The sequence below is a fragment of the Bubalus kerabau genome, chromosome 16 (genome assembly GCF_029407905.1).
Source record: "Bubalus kerabau isolate K-KA32 ecotype Philippines breed swamp buffalo chromosome 16, PCC_UOA_SB_1v2, whole genome shotgun sequence".
Taxonomy (NCBI): domain Eukaryota; kingdom Metazoa; phylum Chordata; class Mammalia; order Artiodactyla; family Bovidae; genus Bubalus; species Bubalus kerabau.
In genome coordinates, this window is record NC_073639.1 from 67,581,381 (window position 1) to 67,606,505 (window position 25,125).

The following is a 25,125-nucleotide window of genomic DNA, read 5'->3' on the forward strand; positions in this document are numbered from 1 at the left end:
GAGCACGGAGGGCAGTCAGCCGCTTTTTGGGAAGGCCTCATGGTCAAATCCGGCCTGCCATGCTCACTTGGCTGTGTGACCCTAGGCAGGCTGCTGCCCTTCTCTGAGCCTCGGTTTGCTCTTGTGTAGAATGGGGATGAGACTGACGTCGCTGACCTTGGAGAGCTGTGGTCAGCACTGTCAAGGGTGCCTGCCCTCAGGGGGTGCCCGGGTTGTTGGGGAGCAGTTCACTAAAGCCCGCCTGCCTCTCCCTGTCAGACCCTCCCGTGAGCCCCCGTTGGCATGAAGCCTGAGCTGCTCAGGGTGGCATTTAGGCCATGGCCCTGTGCTCCCCCTGCAGGACCCCCACCCCTGGTCCGCTGCACAGTGTCCCTGGATCTCCTCTACATGCTGACCGCCCGCCTCCACTGTTGAGGGCTGCCTCTGGGCCAGGCATTGCCCCAAACACCCACGGCTTCACCCTTCTGCCAGCCCCGTGGAGGCCCTGGGAGGAAGGTCCTGCGTTTCGGAAGAGGAGTGGGATGTTCACAGAACAGGGCTTCAGGCGGGGGTTGCAGACACAGATTTCTGCACGTTTCTGCTGACCACTGGCGGACAGATGGACTGCAAATGAGCTGGAGGCCCCGAAGGGGCAGGGACCGAGGTGGGGTCGGGGAGGCGTGCCATGCCCACAGGGGAACACTTTTGAGAGTGTTCAGATACCAGCAAGACACACCACACACCAGTGGGTGGGTTGTGGCTTACGGCGCCGCCAGTCTGAGGCTTCTGGTGGACCAGGATCTGTGAGCCAGGACTCAAGCCCTGGGCATCCATGTCCCAGACCCCTGCTGTCAATCACTGGGCACCATGGACACCACAGTTGGATGGGTTCTCTCAGGTTGATGCTGGTAGCCTGGACACCTTGCTCATCTTGCGTCTGTCTCCCCCGCCCCACACCCTGGGAAGAAGTGCCCCATGTCCAGGTCTCCCCAGGATCTGATCTGGAAGGGGAATCTGGGATGGGGTGGAATGGTCCATGTGGTGCCTGGTGCACGGAATGCCTGAATTATGCACTAGGAGGAGGAAAGGGAGGTCTGGTCTTCACCTACCCCCTGGTCTGCTGACTGCACCCCTCTTGGTCTCAGCTGAGATGCCTCCTCCTCCAGGCAGCCTTCCCTGCCTGCCCCCTGTACTGCCTGCTGTAGCTGTTGGCTTGTCACTTGGGCTGGATCTGGGGGCCTTTGAGGGCAGGCCCTGCTCTTTTTCAGCACCCTCATGCCCGAAAGAATGCCTGGAACCACAGCAGGTGCCCCGGGAGCATCGCACGAATGATGGTGTGGGCTCCAGCGAATATCTGAGAGCCTGCGGGGGCAGCTGCCAGCCAGAGCCTGGGTCCCGTCTACAGAAACACAGGCGGCCCCTCTGTTACCTGGGCCGCTCCCGCTGCTGCCCCCCCACTGCCCAACTGCCGTGGCCCCTCCTTGTCGGGAAATTTGAAAGGCTGCCTGGCTGGCTGGCAGTGCAGGCAGGCCGTTGCTGCCATTAAGTTAATGTTATGGGCCTTTTACAGGTGTGTTAAATAGACGCAGTTATTAACGAGTATATTAAGCCAATTAAAAGCAGCCCTTTGAGTGGGGTTTAATGTGGCTACAGGGAGACCTCAGCGGCAGCCTGCCTTCTAGAAGTTGGAGGTCGGGGGGAGCCTGGGTAGAAGGTGGGGGGCTGTGCTGCTGAGACTGGGGAGAGGTGGGCAGTGGGACCCTGGCTGGAGGCAGGCCCGTGGCTGTCTGACGCCCGCTCGGCCACTCATGGGGTGACCTTGGGCAGCGGCTGGGTGTGAGAGCCTCAGTTTCTCATCTTTTTGGGGCCGAAGGGGCGGGTGCATCTGGGGTACTCGGCCCTGGCAGTCACACGGTACCTGCCCATCAAGGTGGGGGAGGTGGGTGGCCAGGCCAGGACCCCAGCCCAGGATTCCTGCTCCCATGTGCCAGACTTTGCGGTGGGAGCCTGGGCGCCTACTGGACAGACGCTGGTCGCTGGGCAGTCGAGTGCGGCTTCCAGTGAGCCACTGGGCACCCCCCGCCCTCCCCCGGCAAACCTGTCCCCTCGGTGGACCTCACGCTTGGTGACTGTGACGGGGGCTGACTGCAGCTTTCCTGGCGGAGGGGTGGTGTGCCGGGTGCCTGAGCACGGGCGGGCCTTGAGTGCATGCTGTCTCTTTCTCCTGCCCTCCCAGTTTTCGCCTGTTGCCTCTTCCCTAAAGCTCGGGAAATGGACGGTTGTTATCTGTGTTGAGGTGGGGGTCGGGGGGTCCCCGGGCAGAGGGCCTGGCCCCAGCCCACCAGGAGGAGCCTGCCCACATCTGCATTCCCCTCTGCTGCCGACACTCTTGCCCTTGGAGGTGGCAGCCTTCTGAATGCTCAATTAACGCGACACTAATTAGCTGGTGGCACCGGCAGAATCCCTAATGAGGCCGCCCGGGAGCGGGGCGGGGAGCAGCTGTTCTCCGGCCTCTCTGCTGGGAGGAGGTGGGGAGACGCCGGGTGGTTGCCAGCCACCCCGACCTGCCCCAGCCCAGCCCACTGCCCCGGTGGGCCTTGGAGGTCAGGCCTAGGTGCTACTGCTGTCTGCTTCCCATGGTGTGGGTTTTTGGTCTGCCCAGAGTTCCTGTTGGTGCAGTGCTGGGTAAGTCTCCAGTGTCATTCACTCCATTCGGATAACCAGCGGTCCCGGCGATGCCTACCCACCCCCCGTGATCCGCAAGGCCTGCCTTGTCCACTTCTAGATGCTCTGCCCCATCCCCCGGTGCCCTCTTTCTCTTTGCTAGTCTCATGGCTTCAGACTAGCCATGGCAGAACTGGCCCCTACACTTCTTCATCAGAAGCACCTGGGTTGTTCTTGACCCTCTGCTCTTTATCAACTTCCACGTGAGGTCTTCAGGTTATGCACAGGATGGCTAGGACGCAGGGACTGGATCAGCTCTTCTCCATACTGAATATCTGTCCACGCACAGGACGTAAGTCTATTTTGATCTTTAAAAACTATCATTATATAAACAATTTTTTTCTCCATAGATGTCATTTATTTACCTTTTTGTGAATATATTTATATTCCTTAATATTTAATAAATTTAGGTTCCCTAGTAAATGTAACAGTATCATAACTTAGATAAAATGAACAATTTCTATAGATACACACAAACTACCAAAACTGACTTAATACACAATAGAAAGTCCTTATAGACCCATAATAAAGAAAGTGAAAGAGGAGAGTGAAAAAGTTGGCTTAAAGCTCAACATTCAGAAAACGAAGATCATGGCATCCGGTCCCATCACTTCATGGGAAATAGATGGGGAAACAGTGGAAACAGTGTCAGACTTTATTTTTCTGGGCTCCAAAATCACTGCAGTTGGTGACTGCAGCCATGAAATTAAAAGACGCTTACTCCTTGGAAGGAAAGTTATGACCAACCTAGATAGCATATTGAAAAGCAGAGACATTGCCAACAAAGGTCCGTCTAGTCAAGGCTATGGTTTTTCCTGTGGTCATGTATGGATGTGAGAGTTGGACTGTGAAGAAAGCTGAGTGCCGAAGAATTGATGCTTTTGAACTGTGGTGCTGGAGAAGACTCTTGAGAGTCCCTTGGACTGCAAGGAGATCCCAAACCAGTCCATTCTAAAGGAGATCAGCCCTGGGTGTTCTTTGGAAGGAATGATGCTAAAGCTGAAACTCCAGTACTTTGGCCACCTCATGTGAAGAACTGACTTATTGGAAAAGACTCTGATGCTGGGAGGGATTGGGGGCAGGAGGAGAAGGGGATGTCAGAGGATGAGATGGCTGGATGGCATCACCGGCTCGATGGACGTGAGTCTGAATGAACTCCGGGAGATGGTGATGGACAGGGAGGCCTGGCGTGCTGCGATTCATGGGGTTGCAAGGAGTCGGACACGAATGAGCAACTGAACTGAACTGAATAAAGAGCAAGATTGAACTAGTAACCAAAACACCCACAAAAAAAAGCCCAGGCCTAGATAAGGCTTCACTGGTGTATTCTACAGAACGTTTAAAGAATTAATACCAATTTCCCCACAAACTTTGTAAAAAAGAGCCTCGGAGGGAACATTTGTAAACTAATCCTGTGAGGCTAGTATCTGTTGTTGCTGTTTAGTTGCTCAGTCATGTCTGACTCTTTGTGACCCCAAGGACTGTAGCCCGCCAGGCTCCTCTGTCCATGAGATTTCCCAGGCAATAACACTGGAGTGGGTTGCTGTTTCCTCCTTTAGGGGATCTTACTGACCAAATAACTATAGACTAATATCCCTTATAAATATGCACTCAGCCCTCCGTATGGTTCTGTATCCAAGGATTCAGCGGAGGACTGGAAATTCCAAAAAGCAAAAGGAGAATTTGCTGCACACTAGCAACTACTTTCATAGCATTTACATCATATTTACAACCATCAGCATATCATTTACATCATATTTACAACTATTTACTCCCCAGGTCAGTAGGTGCCCAATATGCTACTGGAGATCAGTGGAGAAATAATTCCAGAAAGAATTAAGAGACGGAGCCAAAGCAAAACCAACACCCAGTTGTGGATGTGACTGGTGATGGAAGTAAAGTTCGATGCTGTAAAGAGCAATATTGCATAGGAACCTGGAATGTTAGGTCCATGAATCAAGGCAAATTGGAAGTGGTCAAACAGGAGATGGCAAGAGTGAACGTCGACATTCTAGGAATCAGTGAACTAAAATGGACTGGAATGGGTGAATTTAACTCAGATGACCATTATATCTACTACTGCGGGCAGGAATCCCGTAGAAGAAATGGAGTAGCCATCATAGTCAACAAAAGAGTCCGAAATGCAGTACTTGGATGCAATCTCAAAAACGACAGAATGATCCCTTCGTTTCCAAGGCAAACCATTCAGTATCACAGTAATCCAAGTCTATGCCCCAACCAGTAACGCTGAAGAAGGTGAAGTTTAATGGCTCTATGAAGACCTACAAGAACTTCTAGAACTAATACCCAAAAAAGATGTCCTTCTCATTATAGGGGACTGGAATCCAAAAGTAGGAAGTCAAGAAGCACCTGGAGTAACAGGCAAATTTGGCCTTGGAGCACAGAATGAAGCAGGGCAAAGGCAAATAGTTTTGCCAAGAGAATGCACTGGTCATAGCAAACACCCTCTTCCAACAACACAGGAGAAGACTCTACACATGGACATCACCAGATGGTCAACACTGAAATCAGACTGATTATATTCTTTGCAGCCAAAGATGGAGAAGCTCTATACAGTCAGCAAAAACAAGACCGGGAGCTGACTGTGGCTCAGATCATGAACTCCTTATTGGCAAATTCAGACTGAAATTGAAGAAAGTAGGGAAAACCACTAGACCATTCAGCAGGTATGACCTAAATCAAATCCCTTACGATTATACAGTGGAAGTGAGAAATAGATTTAAGGGACTAGATTTGATAGAGTGCTTGATGAACTATGGATGGAGGTTGGTGACATTGTACAGGAGACAGGGATCAAGACTATCCCCAAGAAAAAGAAATGCAAAAAATTAAAATGGCTGTCTGAGGAGGCCCTACAAATAACTGTGAAAAGAAGAAAAGTGAAAAGCAAAGGAGAAAAGGAAAGATATACCCATTTAAATGCAGAGTTCCAAAGAATAGCAAGGAGAGATAAGAAAGCCTTCCTCAGCAATCAATGCAAAGAAATAGAGGAAAACAACAGAATGGGAAATCTCTTCAAGAAAATTAGAGATACCAGGGGAACATTTCACGCAAAGATGGGCTCAATAAAGGACAGAAATGGTATGGACCTGACAGAAGCAGAAGATATTAAGAAGAGGTGGCAAGAATACACAGAAGAACTGTACAAAAAAGATCTTCATGACCCAGATAATCACGATGGTGTGATCACTCACCTAGAGCCAGACATCCTGGAATGTGAAGTAAAGTGGGCCTTAGGAAGCATCACTATGAACAAAGCTAGTGGAGGTGATGGAATTCCAGTTGAACTATTTCCAGTCCTAAAAGATGATGCTGTGAAAGTGCTGCACTCAATATGCCAGCAAATTTGGAAAATTCAGCAGTGGCCATAGGACTGGAAAAGGTCAGTTTTCATTCCAATCCCAAAGAATGTTCAAACTACTGCACAATTGCACTCATCTCATATGCTAGCAAAGTAATGCTCAAAATTCTCCAAGCCAGGCTTCAGCAGTATGTGAACCATGAACTTCCAGATGTTCAAGCTGGTTTTAGAAAAGGCAGAGGAACCAGACATCAAATTGCCAACATCCCCTGGATCATTGAAAAAGCAAGAGAGTTCCAGAAAAACATCTATTTCTGCTTTATTGACTATGCCAAAGCCTTTGACTGTGTGGATCACAACAAACTGTGGAAAATTCTGAAAGAGATGGGAATACCAGACCACCTGGCCTGCCTCTTGAGAAATCTGTATGCAGGTCAGGAAGCAACAGTTAGAACTGGACATGGAACAACAGACTGGTTCCAAATAGGAAAAGGAGTACATCAAGGCTGTATATTGTCACCCTGCTTATTTAACTTATATGCAGAGTACATCATGAGAAACACTGGGCTGGATGAAGCACAAGCTGGAATCAAGATTGCCGGCAGAAATATCAGTAACCTCAGATATGCAGATGACACCACACTTACGGCAGAAAGCGAAGAACTAAAGAGCCTCTTGGTGAAAGTGAAAGAGGAGAGTGAAAAAGTTGGCTTAAAGCTCAGCATTCAGAAAACTAAGATCATGGCATCTGGTTCCATCACTTCATGGGAAATAGATGTGGAAACAGTGGCAGACTAACAAAGGTCCATCTAGGCTATGGTTTTTCCAGTGGTCATGTATGGATGTGAGAGTTGGACTATAAGGAAAGCTGAGCACCGAAGAATTGATGCTTTTGAACTGTGGTGTTGGAGAAGACTCTTGAGAGTCCCTTGGACTGCAAGGAGATCCAACCAGTCCATCCTAAAAGAGATCAGTCCTGGGTGTTCACTGGAAGGATGCTGAAGCTGAAACTCCAATATTTTGGCCACCTGATGCGAAGAACCAACTCATTGGAAAAGATCCTGATGCTGGGAAAGATTGAAGGCAGGAGGAGAAAGGGACAACAGAGGATGAGATGGCTGGATGGCATCACTGACTCAATGGACGTGAGTCTGAGTGAACTCCGGGAGTTGGTGATGGACAGGGAGGACTGCCGTGCTGTAGTCCATGGGGTCGCAGAGCGTCGGACACAACTGAGCGACTGAACTCAATGAACCTAGTATTTACATTGTACTAGGTACAAGGAATCTAGAGATGATTTAAAAGATATGCACGGGACTTCCCTGGTGGTCCAGTGGTTAGGACTCTATACTTTCACCGCCACAGTCTGGGTTCAGTCCCTGGTTGGGGAACTAAGATCACACAAGCCATGTGGTGCAGCCAAAGAAAGTACACACAAGGATGTGCGTTATGTCTGTATGTTTAGGTTCTTTCCTATTATAGGTTATTATAAGATGCTGAGTGCAGTTCCCTGTGCTGTGCAGTAAGTGCTTTATTATATGCTGACGTTCTGAGAATCTTGCTGAATTCTTCTCTTGGAACTTCTGTGCAGTTTAACTTCTAACCCTTAGTCGCTCAGTTGTGTCCAGCTCTGCCACCCCTTGGACTGTAGCCCACCAGGCTGCTCTGTCCATGGGATTTCCCAGGCAAGAATACTGGAATGGGTTGCCATTGCCTTCTCCAGGGTATCTTCCCAACCCAGCGATTGAACCTAGGTCTCCCACACCACAGGCAGATTCTCTAATCCTTAAAACTTATTTTCTCTGTCTTGCTGAGCCGGCCAGCACCTCCGCACAGTGTGGGAAGGCAGTGACCTGGGTCTTCGTCCTCCTCTGACTTTATCAGCCCTCGGGTTGGTTTGCGGATTGCGGTTGAAACCTCTGTAATAGAAGTAGTCGCCTGTCGTCCTAGTTTGCTGAGACCTTATTTTTATTCGTTCAGTTGTAAAAGGGGGCTGCCTCCACCCGGCCTGTCCCGGCTGTCACCTCCGAGCCTCCGTCCCCTCCTGACTTGGTTCTGGGTGGGGGCAGCCCTGGACTGTCCCTCCATCTCCCTGGCTGCACTTGGCAACGGCTACCTAATTGAATCTGCTGCATGGCCAGCGGTGGGTTTTTCATTTTATTGGAATTTTAAATCGCTTTGTTTCTTCCTTATTTTATTAGTGTTAGTGGAAGCAGCGGTACCTGCAGGAATACTCGTGGGGCTGGGGGCTCCCGCCTTCGGGGTCCGGGGTGATGGGTGGGAGTTGGGTGAGGAGGGGTGGGCACTGGGGAGAAGAGCTGCTCCAGGACCTTCTTGGGTTCACCACCCCTTGGATGCTTTTCCCCTTTAAGATGGGAGAGACAGGCTGGGGAGCCTGTGGTCCCTCTGCGGGCTGGGTGTGGGGAAAGGGCTCCCAGCCTCTGGGGGACATGGAGCAGATAGAGGGTTTGAATCTGCTGCCAGGCTCTGGGGGTTCTCGCCTTTTCTTCTCATTCCCACATCACGGCGGAGGAAACTGCGACCCGAGAGGGCCACTCGCTCGCCCAAGACCACACACACATCCCCTTCAGGGCCAGCCAGGATTTGACCCCCAGACCATCAGGTCTCAGAGCCTGTGCCCTGGGGGATCAGGGGGACAAGGGCGGGGCGGTCACTGTACCCGCATCTACAGAGGAAAGGCTGCACCCCTCCCCCAAGATCCCGCAGAGTGAGGACGGAAGCTCACACCCTCTCCCGGGACAGCCTCCTGGAGCGATGGGGGTGGGGGTAGACCCCCCCAACCTTGGACGACTGAGTAAGGCCCCCACCCCCACCCCCTGCACCAGCCAAGCCCCCGTGCTGTCACCGGGGGCCCTCTGCCTGGCCCGAGCTCTCAGGGAAGCATGACTCAAAGTGTCTGTTATCAAAACCATGATAAGAAAGTCAAATATTCATTAAGGGGACGGTCCCCAGGTGGGCGGGTCCTGTTTGGCCCTGCCCAGCTGGAAGCAGCCCCGGGTCACAGGCCTGAGGCAGGAAAGGGGAATGGACTTTCCCTCCCTGCCTCACTCCCCCCGCCACCCCCAACCTTTCTTTCCTCCAGGTCACTTTGTCTGGTCAGCTGGATCAGGCTACAGCAGCCAGCCGCCTGGGCTCCTGGACACGTGGCTGCCCGCGGCCCCCGGGTCCTCCACCTGCTGGATCTCAGGTCCCAGGGGTGAACTGCAGCCGTTTCTGGTCCGCTGGCACGTTTGGGGAGCTCTTGGAGGTCAGTGCTGGGCAGCCCTGTGCAGACAGGCCACTCTGATGCCATCACCCAGGAAGAAGCGGGAGGGGGGCTCAGATCTGGCCATGTCTTCTCCCCACTGGGTTTCTGACATCATCGTCATCACAGGGGATGGCTTCTTAGGTGCTCTGGCCCCTCACTTCACAGAAGGGAGCGTTCCAGCCCTGAGACCAACGGGCTCACCCAGGGTCACGCTGCATGTGGCCCAGTCAAGACCTCTGTCCCTTAGTGACAAACAGCACAGCCCGAGGTCTGGCCATGAGGCTCAGGGCCAGCACTTCCTGTCTGGGTTCTGCCTGGGGGAAGTCGGGGGGAGCGCCACGGGGACAAGTGGGTCAGCCTAGGCCTGGGTGCTCGGGAGTCTTGTCTAGGCCTTGACCGGGCAGCAGGGCACCAATTCAATTTGCTTATCTCCCATCCTGGCCGCCCTCTTTCCCATGCTCTTCAATTACAGGCAGAGTCAGCGACTCTTGCAGTAAGTGCAAAGGTGTCAAAGGGTCTGAGCGGGCAGGGCAAGTGGGACATCTTTGGTGGCCCCTCCACATTCTCGTGGGGCTTCCCAGGTGGTGCTAGTGGTAGAGAACCCGCTTGCCAATGCAGGAGACATAAGAGATGTGAGTTTGATCCCTGAGTTGGGAAGATCCTCTGGAGGGAGGGATGGGCTACCCACTCCAGTATTCTGGGGCTTCCCTGGTGGCTCAGATGGTAAAGGAATCCGCCTGCAATGCTGGAGACCTGGGTTCCATCCCTGGGTTGGGAAGATCCCCTGGAGGAGGGCATGGCAACACCCTCCAGTATTCTTGCCTGGAGAATCCCACGGACAGAGGAGCCTGGCAGGTTATGGTCTATAGGGTCACAAAGAGTCAGACAGGACTGAAGCGACTGAGCACACACACTGCCCAGCACGTTCTCTGGTTCCAGCCTCAGAGCGGGGAGGACCAGCCAGGTCATCATGCCCAGCACTTGCCTCCAGCCTGCTGGCAGCAGAGGGCAAGCAGGAAACCCTGGCACCTGGACAGTGGTTAAAATCAGAGGTTAAAATGCACAGACCGTCTGAGCCAGCAAGCCCATCCTGGAATATTATTTTTGCACAGATATACATACATGGCCGAAGGCGGTGTTCACTGCAGCCCTGTTTGGAAGAGCAAGAGACTAGAAACAGCCTAAATGTCCGTCCATGGAGAGATGGGTCAAGATGCTACGTTCACCTGCACGACAATACGGCGAGGGCACGCTTCCTGTCAGGTGGGGAGTGATCTCCCAGCTACATCAGGAAGGAGAAAAAGGCAAGGCGCCGAGGAGCATCGGGCTGTGCATGTTGACATAAAAGGTATTTGCTGTCCCTCCCACAGGCATGCATTTTTCAGGAGGGTATTTAAAAAACCGCTAATGCTGGTTTCCTCTGGGAAGGGGAGTTATTTTTCACTGTAAATTCTTATGCTTTCTGAATTATGTGCCACGGACAATCTATTCAGTGAAGTATATAATTTTATAAAAGAAAATGTGTTCTCCCTGGAGGCTGTGTAAAGGAGGGAAGAGGGGCTGTGCATGAAAAACACTTTTTCTTGAAACAGAAAGCCCTTCCAGCTTATCTGTCATTGTTCTGTTTTTGATGAGGCAGACAAATATTTCTCTAAACCCCTATCCGAAAGAACACCATCCGAGGACCTTTAGTTCTGAGGATGTTGATATAACATCTTAGGTCCACCCCCCTCCCCGCCAACCTTGTCTTCCTGGAAATACCCTCCAGAGGCAAGTAATCAAAACTGAACCACCCTAGGACCTAATCAAAATATATAAGAAAAGGGAAGGAAAAGGCCATAATGGTTGGGGGCGGGGGGGGACCACTCTGCATCAGAAAAAAATGTGGCCACAGAAGAGAAGAAGGTTTTGGCTAAATATTTCATTGTGAAGCAAATAATGTAGTAAGCAAGTGCTTCTCTAAGGCAAAAATGCAAAGAGTAGGATAAAAAGAAACTTATGAAAGGAGAAATGGATGAGCACAGGGAGAAAAAAGGCAGCACAGAAAACAGGATGAAGGGTGAGCAAAAGGCAAGGGAGACAGTTGGGAAGGCATTCATTAGAAGAGGGCTCATGGGGAAGACACACAAAAGGAAACTGAAGTAACAGAGCACACACCTGGGAGCTGCCTGTCGAAGGGCACGGACTCCAGGAAAAGATAGACTCGGAAGGGTCAACCCCAAGACTCAGGCTCGGAGAGTCATGGCATGAAAGATGTGGAAAGATCAAAATGAAACCTAGAGGAGGATGGATCAGGCTTCAGCTTCTCCATGGTAACATGCAACACTCAAAAAGAATAGAACAAGGTCTGCGAAAAAATCCTCAAGGAAACAGAGTGACCCAGGAATGATTTTTTTGCTCATTCAAGTAGAAAGTTCCAGACCGTGCTGAACGTGTGGGGATTCCAGGAGTGTGGTTCACAGGAGGCCTTAAGCTGTGGACTAGAGGGCAACTTCAGATGATGGGAAACAAGGCAAGAGAGCTGGTGGCGAGCACGGCCCCTGGTTATCTAGGAGCCTGCGATGGAACGGCCTGTGGTGATGTAACCAGACGCTAACAGCGCAAGCCCTTGGGAGGAAGGTAATGGTATCAATAAGAAGGGAGAGAGGGGATTGGAAGTATAAATAAATACACAGGTGTCCTCATTTTTAATAGCTGGGATCAAAAAACATTTAAAGCTGAAGTCAGTTAATAGAGGTTTAAAAGGATGACGTGAACACCGAGAAAATGCTATAGAGAGAAGAAGGATATGCACTAATTTCATCATTTTGTTCATTTTAGGGTAGATGGAATAGACGCCGTGTCAAAGACAGAAAATTAGGGAATTGTTTAACACTGCACCACTGGAAAAAGATCCCAGCCTTTCCTGTGATTAGTAGGTGCACAGAGAACTTAGATCACACGGGGAAAGACTCTTCAAAGCCATTAAAACAAAGCACAGCATGACTGAACTAATACCAGACATCTGTTGCATCAATAAATGTAAATGGGCTAAACTCTCCTATTAAACATTTTTTAAAAGGCATTCAGATTGGATCACAAAGCTTAATTCAACTCTATATTATATGAGTCACAGCTAAACAAAGTAATTCAGAAAGGTTGAAATAAAAGGACTGGCAAAGGTTTCAAGAAAAACTGTGAATTAAAAAAGCATCTTAATATGAGGTTACCATCTTAATAGATAAAGTTGAATCCAGGCCAAAAAGTATTAAATACAGCCAAGAAGGATGCAATTCACTATGAAGATTTAAGGTACTAATATCTGTGCATTAAATAGCATTGCATCACCATTTATAAGGCCAAAGCTTTAGGAGCTACAAGCAGCAGCAGACTGGCACACATTACCAGTAGGTATCTAATCCATTTCTCTATCATGACAGGTAAGTACAATACACAAGACCTAATTAATGGGGCCATCCCCAAGAAAAAGAAATGCAAAAAAGGCAAAATGGCTGTCTGAGGAGGCCTTACAAATAGCTGAGAAAAGAAGAGAAGCAAAAGGCAAAGGAGAAAAGGAAAGATACACCCATTTGAATGCAGAGTTCCAAAGAATAGCAAGGAGAGATAAGAAAGCCTTCCTCAGTGATCAGTGCAAAGAAATAGAGGAAATCAATAGAATGGGAAAGACTAGAGATCTATTCAAGAAAATCAGAGATACCAAGGGAACATTTCATCCAAAGATAGGTATAATAAAGGACAGAAATGGTATGGACCTAACAGAAGCAGAAGATACTAAGAAGAGGTGGCAAGAATACACAGAAGAACTCCACATAAAAGATCTCCATGACCCAGATAGCCATGATGGTGTGATCACTCACCTAGAGCCAGACATCCTGGAATGAGAAGTCAAGTGGGCCTTAGGAACAATCTCTACGAATAAAGCTATTGGAGGTGATGGAATTCCAGCTGAGCTATTTCAAATCCTAAAAGATGATGCTGGAAAGTGCTGCACTCAATATGCCAGCAAATTTGGAAAACTCAGCAGTGGCCACAGGACTGGAAAAACTCAGTTTTCATTCTAAGCCCAAAGAAAGACAATGCCAAAGAATGTTCAAACTACTGCAAAATTGCACTCATCTCACATGCTAGCAAAGTAATGCTCAAAATTCTCCAAGAAGGCTCCAACAGTATGTGAACCAAGAACTTCCAGATGTTCAAGATGGATTTAGAAAAGGCAGAGGAACCAGAGATCAAATTGCCAATATCTATTGGATCATCAAAAAAGTAACGGAGTTCCAGATAAACATCTACTGCTGCTTTATTGATTATGCCAAAGTCTTTGTGTGGATCACAACAAACTGTGGAAAATTCTTCAAGAGATGGGAATGCCAGACCACCTTATCTGCCTCCTGAGAAATCTGTATACAGGTCAGGAAGCAATAGAACCGGACATGGAACAATAGACTGGTTCCAAATCAGAAAAGGGGTACGTCAAGGCTGTATACTGTCACCCTGCTTATTTAACTTATATGCAGAGTATATCATGCGAAATGGCGGGCTGGATGAAGCACAAGCTGGAATCAAGATTGCCGGGAGAAATATCAATAACTTCAGATATGTAGATGACACCACCCTTGTGGCAGAAAGCAAAGAGGAAATAAAGAGCCTCTTGATGAAAATAGAAGAAGAGAGTAAAAAAGCTGGCTTAAGACTTAACATTCAGAAAACAAAGATCATGGCATCTGATCCCATCACTTCATGGCAAATAGATGGGGAAACAATGGAAACAGTGACAGACTTTCTTTTCTTGGGCTCCAAAATCACTGCAGATGGTGATTGCAGCCATGAAATTAAAAGATGCTTGCTCCTTGGAAGAGAAGCTATGAAAAACCTAAACAACATATTAAAAAGAGACATTACTTTGCCAATAAATGTCCCGCTAGTCAAAGCTACGGTTTTTCCAGTGGTCATGTATGGATGTGAGAGTTGGACTATAAAGAAAGCTGAGCGCCAAAGAATTGATGCTTTTGAACTGTGGTGTTGGAGAAGACTCTTGAGAGTCCCTTGGACTGCAAGGAGATCAAACCAGTCAATTGTAAAGGAAATCAGTCCTGAATATTCATTGGAAGGATGGATGCTGAAACTCCAATATTTTGGCCACCTGATGCGAAGAACCCACTCATTGGAAAAGACCCTGATGCTGGGAAAGATTGAAGGCGGGAGGAGAAGGGGATGACAGAGGATGAGATGGTTGGATGACATCACCGACTCGATGGACATGAGTTTGAGCAGGCTCTGGGAACTGGTGATGGACAGGGAAGCCTGGCATGCTGCAGTCCATGGGGTCGCAAAGAGTCAGACACAACTGAGTGACTGAACTGAACTGAATTAATGGGGTAGATATAATTGGTAAATACTAAACTCTGAGCCCTGAAAAAAAGCCACATCTTTTCAAATTCCCATAAAAAGTCATAAAACTCACAAAAAACCCAGAGATTATATGGCAAAGAAAACTTCACTGATGTCCAAAAAAGTAGAAATCTTAGTGTTATCTGATTATAATGCAATAGAACTAGAAATAACAAAACACAAAAGCACCCACTACCTGGGCTCATAGATGGAACTCAGATGAGCTTGAAGCCAAAGAAGAAATCAAAGCCAAAATTCTGTGGCCCCATGGACTGTAGCCTGCCAGGCTCCTCTGTCCATGGGATTATCCAGGCAAGAATACTGGAGTGGGTAGCCATTCCCTCCTCCAGGGATCTTGCCAACCCAGGGATCAAACCTGAGTCTATTGTGTCTCCTGCATTGGCAGGTGAATTCTTTACGCACTAGGGCCATCTGGGAAGCCCACAGAGTGTTTAGAAAGTACTGATAAAAATACATGTTAGAACCTATAGGATACATCTAAAGCAGTGCTCGGACAATTCAGAGCCGTAATTTTCCTTTTTTTCTTGTTTAGCAGTATAAAGATCTAAGCCTCTCAAAAAATTTTTTAAAAAGCAAAGCAGGAGCATTTTAATAAAGACAAATGCATAAATTAATGAATTAGAAACCAGAAAAGGGTAATTACTAATAAATGGATCTTAAAGATGTTTCATTTTGGAAAGGAGGGGGGTAGATCATCTCATTAGCTAACTAACCTAATCAAAAGGGGGAGCACAAAATATACAGTATCAGAAACAAGAGTAACATAGTCATTTAAAGGAATTTATTTTCGGAAGCCTCAGGCAAATAAATTTTAAAACCTGGATAAAACGGGTACTTTTCTAGAGAAACATAATTTACCAAATTCATTCAAGAACATTTAAATCGATCATTACGGAAGGAATGGCGAATATCTCAGTGCTACCCAGACCTCCACCTCCCCCAAATAAATGCACTGGCCTAGACTGCTTCATGGAGGATCAACCAATCTTTAAAGAACAGATAATCCATTTCTACTTACGATCTTATAAAGCAGAGGAAGGAGGAAAGCCTCCACTGTCTTTGTGAAGCAAGTGTAACACTGACGCTAAAACCCAACAAAAATTGTTCCCAAGAAAGAAAACTAAAGACTAATGTCACTGATGAAATTGAAGTAAAACTATTAAATAGAAAATGCAACCCCATGGTATGTTACAAAGAAATATTTCTCATGACCAAGTGGGAACCAACCAGGAAGGCAAGGTTGGTTCATTATTAAGAAATCTGTATTATTCACATTAAGAGAACAAGGGAGGAAAAAATATAACCTATGATCAGTTTCACAGACACTGAGAAGTTCAAATTCCATTCTTGATTTTTAAAATTCTTAATACAACGGGAATAGGTAGACACTTATTTTTAACCTGATAAAGTATCTGCCCCTAGACCAGCATTTTGTGTTATGAGGAGCTCCTAGAAGCTTCTGGTTAAAATCAGAGACAAAGCAAGAATGTCTATTGTGACCATGATTATTTTTTATTGTTCCAGGGATAGTAGGCAACCTTAATAAGACAAAGAAATCAAGGTATAAAACTTGCAAAGCAGGAGGTCAAATTATTGCTTACGAATGATTTGATAGTATAACTGGAAAACTTAAGAGACGAAATTGAAAAAGCTTTATAAACAACAAAATTCAGTAAGGTGGCAGGAGTTAATAGCCTTTATTTAAACACTTATGGAAGAAAAGATTAGCCATGAAAGGTTAATGTTCCAGAGTCAGGAAACTTTAAAAATGTGCAAAGGTCTAAACGAAGAAAGTACTAACGCGTTCCTGAGGGACACAGAAGAAAGCCTGAACAAACAGAAAGGGACAGATCATGTTATTGGAGGGAAAGAATCACAAAAGTGTCACTTCTTCCTAAATTAATTTATAAATTGCATGCAATCCCAGTAAAAACCCAAACAGGATTTTGTTCTTACCTAGATAAGTTGATTCTGTGGTCCAGACAGAAAACGAATAGAACCAAGAGATTTTTGCATAAGAGAATGATGCATAACAAGCAGGAAGAACCACCAAGTATTCAAATGTGCTATACACGTGCTATGATGTGGATGAGCCCTGAAAACACTGTGCAGAGGGCAAGAAGCCAGTCACAGGAGGCCACGGACTATGAGTCCCTTCCCAGCAAAGGCCAAAAGAGAGGACTCTGTAGAGAACGGAAGATGAAGGAGTGGGTAAAGGGATTTCTTCTGAGCTGACAGGAATGCTCTAAAATGGACTGGGGTGATGGATGCAAAATTCTGTAAGTATACTAAACCACTGAATGCTACACTCAGATGGGTGGATTGTACGGTACATGAATAATATCTCAACAAAGCCATTACAGTTTTTAAGGTGTATTATACTGCTACAATAATTAAACCAGCATTGCACTGATATTTGAATATACTTGTATCCATACCCCAACTTTGCACCAGATAAATTACCAAACATATCAGAGATTATATATTTTAAAAATTAAACCAGAGAAGAACTAGAAGAAACCCTGGGGAAGCTCCCTCTCATTTTTTTTTTAACAGCCTCAGCATGAGAAATGACATTAAGTATGACACAAAATCCAAAGTCCATAAAAGGAAATACTGACAAATTTCACTTCACCAAAAAAAAGTCCTCCATGACAGAATCAAAGACAAATGACAATCTGGGGGAAACATCTGCAGTTCATAGAAGAGACAGAAGTCTAATTCCATCATATACAAAGAGCTCCTATAAATCAATAAGGACAAGACCCAGTGGGGGAAAAACAGATCAAGACGATGAACAGATAAATCAAACCACATCCGTCAAAGTTACAAATGCACATACCTTTGAGCCCGTATTTCCTCTTGCAGAAATGCACGGTGTGGTTTTACTCACACCTCTGTGGCACATACCCAGGGGCGGTTTGTTGCTGCGCTGCTCGTAACGGCAGGTGGGGCACGGTTCTCCTTAGGGGATGGGCCAAGTAAACGATGGATCGTCCGCGCTACGAGAAACTATGCGCAAAGAATGAGGGAGCTCTTCGGATGCTGACATGCAGGATGTGTTGCTAAGTGAAAAAAGTGAGGCGTCGGACAGTGGATACAGTATGTGCAGACACACGTATTTGCTGGCACATGCATAGAACATCTGGGGGAACAGACAGGAGTGGAGAGGAAGGCTTTGTCTTTCTACCCCTTTATTCCTTTGGAACACTGGACTACATGAGTATATTACCGTCTAAAGATTGTTCTTCAGCGGCTCTCTTTGAGACCCCATGGACTGTAGCCCCCCAGGCTTCTCTGTCCATAGGATTCTCCAGGCAGGAATACTGGAGTGGGTTGTCATTTCCTTCTCCAGAGGGATATTGCCAGACCTGGAATCGAACCCATGTCTCCTGCACTGGCAGGTGGATTCTTTACCTCTGAACCACCAGGGAAGCCCCTGTCTAAAGATAAATACATATTAAAAAAAGAATAAAGCAACAATAAAACACAGTAATAAATGGTAACTGATCCTGTGCTATACAGAACAGAAGGCAACAGGGAAGGGTGGGGACTGGGGACTGTGGTGACTGGAGAGGAATATGCCTTTAAAGACGCAGGCGTTCTGTTCTCGCCGATAGCTGCAGTACAGGAGGAACACAGGCCTATGTTACCAGATTTTCTGACTCAAGACACACTAGATCCAGGTTTTTATGCACATCTCCCTACTTTTTAAAATGTTTCTAAATACTTAAAAAATAACAAAAACAACAACAAATCTATGGTGGTTAAGAATAATCGGCTCAGAGGGCTTGGGACCCCTCTCCTGTATGGTAAAGGACAGACCCTTGGAAGTTACCAAGTCCAGATCCCTAACTTGACCCATTGAAAAAACCAAGGTCCAGAGAGGGGAAAGGACATGCCCAAGACCACACAGCAATCCAAGCCCCAAGTTGGGATCCCATTCGGGACGACAGTTGACTTTTGAACGATACGGGGGTTAATTTGAACATAATTTATAGTTGGCCCCCCACATCCTCGGTTCCTCCACCAACCGCGGACCCTGGAGTACTAGAGCGTTCACTACTGAAAAATATCTGTGGATAAGTGGACCCACACGGTTCAGACCTGCGTGGTTCCAGGGTTAAGCGTGTTTGCTTTCCCGTGATCCTACTCTCTGCTGACACAGACAGACATGGCATGTGGCAGGCCACGGAGGAAGTGCTGGGGTTGGGGTCCCGGTGCTGGTAAGTGGCCAGAGGGGGCTGCTGGAGAGGAAGGTCGCGCCCGGTGGGTGTCAGCCAGGCAAAAGGAGTGGGTGCCACTGTCAGGGAGGGACCCCAGCCTCCCAAAGGCCTGGGAGGGCACAGAGCAGCCGGAGCAGGCTGGCGGTGAGGGGACACACTGGAATGGGGACGGCTTTCCCCGCCTGAGAGCTGCCCTGCCGTGGCCCGAGGCAGGGTGAGCTCGGCGTGTTCCGGAGGATGCCAGCCCCGGGGCCTGGAGCGGGCAGAGGAAGGGGTGGGGGCTGGGGCTGCGGGGAGAGCACGTCACTCACACTTGCGCAGCTCCAGGCTCTTGGTCGGGCAGGCCAGGTGTTGGCCGGGGGCGTTCTGGGTCCTCTGCAGACAGGCCAGCATGGCTGAGCTGGGGGCCCGCAGCGGGGCGTGCTCTGCTGTGGGGTCCCTGTGAGGAGGGGAGAGGAGGTGCTGGTCACATAGGCCGCTCCAGGCCTGCCTCCCAGCTCCCCGCCCGCCCGACTCATCCCTGCTACCAGGGGCTTCCCAGATGCCCCCAGGCGTGCTCTGACCCTCGCCCACTCCATGCTCTCTCAGCAGTTCCCCTCCATGTTCCTTCGGGTGGGGGTGGGCTCCATTCTCTTGTAACCACCTGCCAGCAAATCTGTACCAACCTCCCTCCCTCCTCCTCCCTGCTCCCCACCTTCAGCCTTGAGCTCATGAAGGGCACAGACCTCCCATCTGTAGGGTCATCTCAGGAAGCTACACGGAGGGAAGGGGTGTCCGGGAACTGTCCGTGACACACGGGGTTCCCACTCATTGAAGTGTTGGCCTCCCCCCCCGCCACCCCAGTCTGGAGACTTCTCACAGTACCCCTGGAAGGGTGAGATGTCCAGGGTGGGGTCCCCGCGAGAACCGGGGGTGACCTGTGCTGAGCCTGACCTTGGTCTCAGACTGAGCCCTGAGACCAGGCCCGAAAGGCCACCAGGCCCCCTGACTGAGGCCCCAAGCCCAAACAGAAAAGGCAAGGCCCACCCAGGGCAGCTCAGACGTGGCTCCAGACAGGTCCACGTGGGCTCACTCACCCAGATTCACACAGAAGTGAGCATTTTTAGCTACACAAAACCTCACTTTCCCCGAGAACCCGGAGCCTCTGAGGGGCAAGATGACACGGGCAGGGCCTGCCCTGGATAGATGGGGAGAGGGTGGGATGTTTCCTTCCAGGGAAAGGTGGGCCCAGGTATGGGCTCAACCCAGGACACTGCTGAGGATTACCCAGCCCGGGTACCCCATCCCCACCCCCACCGCCAAGGCCCAAGCGGGGCGGCTGGTTTTAAAAAAGAAGAAAGCGGAGGGGAGGGTGTGTTGAAGGGGAAGAAAGGGAAGTTATTTAATACTAAACAGGTGTCTGGAGCCCTAAATTCTGCCGCTTTCTTCTAATAATGAAGTATTCATGAGGAAAAGCCTTTTTTCACTACTTTCTTAAGATACTAATTTCACAACAAGCTCCTTGTTACCGAGCAATTATTCCAATCTTGTATTTCCCCGAGACGGCTGCAGCCCCCCGTCTGTCCTGGACTCTCGGTAAATGAAAGACAATCACGTCCCCACCTTTCATTATGCTCTATTTTACTTTCAGCAAAGGTACCCTGAAAGAAATGATTTACTCTCAAAGGGACTTTTATTCAGTTTCAAAACCAATTTTCTCCTATTACTGTCTCAGAAAAAAAAAAAAAAGAGAGAGGGAGAGAGAGATGGGTGGTGGATGGGGGAGGGTCGGTGGGTCTAATGCCTCCCCTCCCCAACCCCCCAATCGCCAGCCTTAACGCAGCGACGCGATAAAAGCTTCGGTATCCACTTCCTGGCTTTGATTTCTGGTAATTTTAAAATATGCCATTACAATCAGGCAGAAATTACACAGTTGAAGAAGGGAATGAAGTGGGGCTTACTGCAGGGACGAAAGCCCTTGACTGCGGAAGGAGGTGCCGCTCCCCGGAGACTTGGGACGTGAGCAAGCCGGCAGCAGGCCACGCCGGGGGCCCTTGGGGACACACCACACTCCTGGGGGCACCCAGGCCCCCTCGGACACGCCACCCACCGTGCTGGGCGTCCACACACACCCAGAGGCGCTCCCCACATCCATTTTCCTGGCACACCCAGACGCACCCTCGTCCACCCCAAGTGACACGCCCCTCTAGCACCTCTCAGCACACACAAGCCGTCCACAGAAACACACACACCATCGTGTGCCTGCCTGGAAGGTGAGAGGCCTGGGGCACCCTGGCAGCCCGGCCTGGGGTCCCCACTCCAGCCCAGAGCACCAGCCACCTCTCACTGCTCTGACACTCAGGGGGACAGAGGGGAGAGGCCAGCTGGGCCCCCGCAAGCCCCTCTGTTCAAAGACAAAACCCAGAGGGAGACGGCGCCCTCCCCGGGGCCCTCAGCAGCCAGGGGCTGGGGGAGCCTGGCCCCTCTGCACTGGGCTGCACTGCTGCCCACAGGCTGGCACCGTGCTGGGCAGCGAAGGAGAGAGGTCAGCACCCAGAGGAAACCTGGGCTGCAGGCCCAGAAGCTCCCCCACCTCCGTGCCTGTGTGACCCCCGGGGAGTCCCTGCCCCTCGCTGGCCTTGTAAAAGCACCTCCGTGATGCCTCCCAGGTCAGTCTTCTCCAGGGTCCTGGCCCAGCCCAGCCCCACCCGGGTTGGTCCTCCTCACCTCTGGCCAATCGCCAGGCGCCCAGAAGCCCAGCCCCTCTCCAGCGCCCCCCCTTCCTCAGGGGTCAAGCACCCTAGACTGCTTTTCAGTGGAAAAGGGCAAGCCGGGGGCTGCAGGGCTTACTGGGTGAGGGGTAGGCTGCCTATTCTGGGGCCTCCCCAGCCTCCCTCAGGCTCCCCTGGTGGCTCAGTCAAGAATCTGCCTACAATGTGGGAGACCCGGGTTCGATCCCTGGGTCGGGAAGATCCTCTGGAGAAGGGAACGGCTACCCACTCCAGGATTCTCACCTGGAGAATCTCGTGGACAAAGAAGCCTGGTGGGATACATACAACACAGTTCATGGGGTCACAAAGATCGGACACGACTGATCAGCTAATGCCAGACCCCAGCAAATGCCCTTCCCATGGGGCTCTGGTTTCAGCGTGCTCAGATGTGGACACCCAGGCAGTTCTGGGGGATGTGAGAGACCACGAGGCCCAGCTCGGGGGCCACAAAGGATTCCCCAGGGAAGACAGAGTCCACGGGAAGGCCTCAGCTCAGCTTTCCTGGTGCAGCCGCCTGGCTCAGTCTGTCCCGTGCCTGTGGAGGACCAGCCGTCTGAGCGGCCAGCTGCACGTGGAGAAGAGGGATATCTTCCTGGGCCCCCAGTACCCCAACCCCCTGCCCCTTCTCCCAGGAACCCTGTGCCCTGCTGCTGGGGCAGGTGCGGGGCGGAGTCTGGTGAGGGAGGGCAGAGGACAGTCTGGTATCACCCACGTTATCTACTGCTTCCAAGGTGGCTCAGCAGTAAAGAACCAGCCTGACAAAGGAGACATAGGAGGCACGGGTTCAATCCCTGGGTTGGGAAGATCCCCTGGAGAAGGAAACGGCAACCCAGTCCAGTATTCTCGCCTGGAGAATCCCATGGACAGAGGAGCCTGACAGGCTATGGTCCATGGGGTCGCAAAGAGTCGCACGTGACTGAAGCGACTGAGCACATGCACATATTATCTGCAAACAAGACAAAACCTTCTTACTGGCCTAAAGCTTCTCTGGTGCCAGAAGAGAGCCGAACCCTCTTTATTTGGCCCTCAAGGCCACTATGACCTGCCCCACCACCCTCCGCCATCTCTCCTTGCTCCCTCCAGCCCACTGGCCCCCAAACCTTTGCCAGTGCTGGTCTGTCCACTTACAGGACTGCCACCTGATGCCTGTAACTCAGACTCGGGCTCCCCTCCTCTGGGCACCCCCGCTCATGACCCTAATCACACAGAGTTGTAACTGCCAATTTTCGTGTCTGTTTCTCTCTGCTGGACTGTTGAGTTTCTCGGGGGCAAGGACCGTGTCTTATTTGTCTCTTTCTCCCCAAAGCCTGGCAGAGAGCAATCGCTTAATAAAGAGGTGTTGAATGACGGGCCAAATCCATGAATTTAGTTACTGTCAGATGAAGTGATGCAGGGCCCAGAGAAGCCAAGTGTACTGCAAAAGGTCACACAGCAAACTGGAGACAGGACTGGAGCAGGTGCTTAAGACAGTCATGATCTTTCCGTGATCTCCCCCAACCCCCTCTCTGCTTGGCATCAACCCGCCTGCAGAAAGCCAGCTGCTCAGAGCCCCCACCCCGACTCATGACTACTCCCTCAGCAGGGACCATCCTGGGAGAGCTGCTCGTTTTGAAACCCTATCTGCAAATCAGGCTGTTTAGAAGCCCAAGGTCTTTTGTGACTTTAATAATATAAAAGTTGGGGGGGAGGGGGAAACGTCGCAAGCCTCAATGATTAGACTGATTTGGCTACCGTCCCTGACTCGGGGGCTGATAAGACGCCTTATCTCGGAGGCACCCCTAGGAAAAGGTCCCCTCCACCAGATAATGCCCCCAGCTGTCGATATGCCCTTTCATAGCTGAGGATTTAGATAAAGGAAATGTGACAGGGGAGGGGAAAGAAAGGAAGGAACTTCCCGAGTCCGAGGAGGAATTGAGTCTGCTGCTCGCCTTGGCAGAACAATGCACAGCAGACGGATGTCTAAAGGCTGCCTTTATATTTATTAGAAGAACAGGGAACTGGGGCCTTTGGCCCTGCCCGCCTTTTGTCATCCCTTCCAGCCTGTCTGGCTGCAGGGGGTGTTGGGGAGCCACCCCTCCCCACGCTGCCAGTGGGAACAGGGAGCTTGAAACTAACAATACACAGCTGGTGCTAATAATAGCGTGCATCGAGGGAAAGCGCCCTCTGGGCCACGCCCCACACGCATCCAGTCTGTTACACCTCACCGCGTCCTCCTCCGAGCAGCCTCCCTGGTGGCTTCTATCTCTAGGCCCATTTCACAGATGAGGAACCGGTCACAGAGAGGGGATGTCACGTGCCCAGGGTCACACAGCTTTCAAGGGGCAGAGCCTGAGGGTATCAACCCCAGCCAGGGCCTGCCGCCTCGGGCCTCCAGCCTTGGCTCCATGCTGGGGGCTGGGGCCGCCTCCCATCTCGCAGGCAGCTGGGCAGGAAGGAGCAGAAGCAAGGTCGTGCTTCTCCCCAGTCTCTGGCTCCTCTCCAGGAGGCTCTAGGATCATAGGAAGAGAGACGAAAGGCAGAGGGGGAGGAAGAGAGGGCCCCCAGGAGGCCACTGATTCATCCCATGAACATTCACAGAGGACAATCTGAGAGGGCCATGTGGGCAGAGCAATCCTGAGATGGCTAGAGCAAGGCCCTGCCTCCAGGAGGGAACCGTTCTGAGGTGGCCGTCGTTTACCCAGCCATTCATTCACTCATTCAGGCAGCAAATACTCCTGGAGCATCTTTTGGGGACCAGCCCTATGCCATGTGCTGGGAGGATGGAAATATGTGAGGACGTCCTGCCAAGATAGAATATCCAACCAGACTGCATGCTCCCAAGGCCGGCCTGCTTGAAGTGGAATTCTCTGGCCTCTCCCCTCAGCCTCTGATATCTCCCTAAAGAGCCAGGTGGGCAGAACTCTCCTCCAGGCATCCTGTAGGTCAGAGTCTGCCTTTGCCATGCCAGCTGGGGTGGCCCTGAGCAGGTGGGAGGCAGGGCCACACTTCCGCAGCAGGAGGCAGCTGTGACCAAGGCCGCTCCCAGCTTCCCTCCTCCCGGGAGCTGCCCCTTCTGGCCTCTGTGGCTCCACTCAAGGCCAAAGATGGGTTGTGGCTGAGAAGAGGTCATGCCAGGCCGTCCTGGCATCCAGTGGGACTAGGAGTTCAGAGTAGAGGACCAGCCCCGGAGGCCTTAGGATGGCACCTGCCAGGCAGGGGCCAAGCCCCAGGGTTCTGACTGGCTGAGTGACCTTGAAGTCACAGCCCTTCTCTGAGTCTCAGTTTCCCTTGTGGAATCCTGATGGGGAGTGGCCCAGACGATCGGGGAGGCCCTTCGAACCTGGAGATGAGGCGATATTACTGTGTGGTTTTCCAACACAATCCAGGACACTAGCTGTGTGCAAGACACAGGGCTGAGTCCACACCCAGCGGGGTTTAGATGCAGTCGAGAGGAGCCCAGACAGGAGG

The 25,125-nt window shown here is 50.4% G+C and overlaps 1 protein-coding gene and 1 long non-coding RNA gene across 5 annotated transcripts in view; one reads left to right on the forward strand and one right to left on the reverse strand.

Moving 5' to 3' along the window:
- Positions 1–25,125, reverse strand: part of FAM222A (family with sequence similarity 222 member A) — a 59,176-nt gene that overhangs the window by 9,116 nt on the left and 24,935 nt on the right. The window contains exons 1-3 of one of the 4 annotated variants that reach the window (XR_008703433.1): positions 19,240–19,368; positions 17,545–17,767; positions 16,383–16,885 (exon numbers count right to left, since the gene is read on the reverse strand). Coding sequence is in view for 1 of the 4 variants with exons in the window: in XM_055550202.1 (XP_055406177.1) it covers positions 19,240–19,321 (82 nt within the window). In the remaining 3 variants the exon portion in view is untranslated. Of the gene's footprint in view, positions 1–16,382; positions 17,515–17,544; positions 17,768–19,239; positions 19,369–25,125 lie in introns of those variants that run through there. The other 3 variants (XR_008703431.1, XR_008703432.1, XM_055550202.1) reach the window with 3 other exon arrangements.
- LOC129629964 (uncharacterized) lies at positions 9,155–12,696 on the forward strand. The gene is made up of 3 exons (XR_008703435.1): positions 9,155–9,293; positions 10,406–10,641; positions 12,114–12,696. It is a non-coding gene; the product is annotated as an uncharacterized LOC129629964 (long non-coding RNA).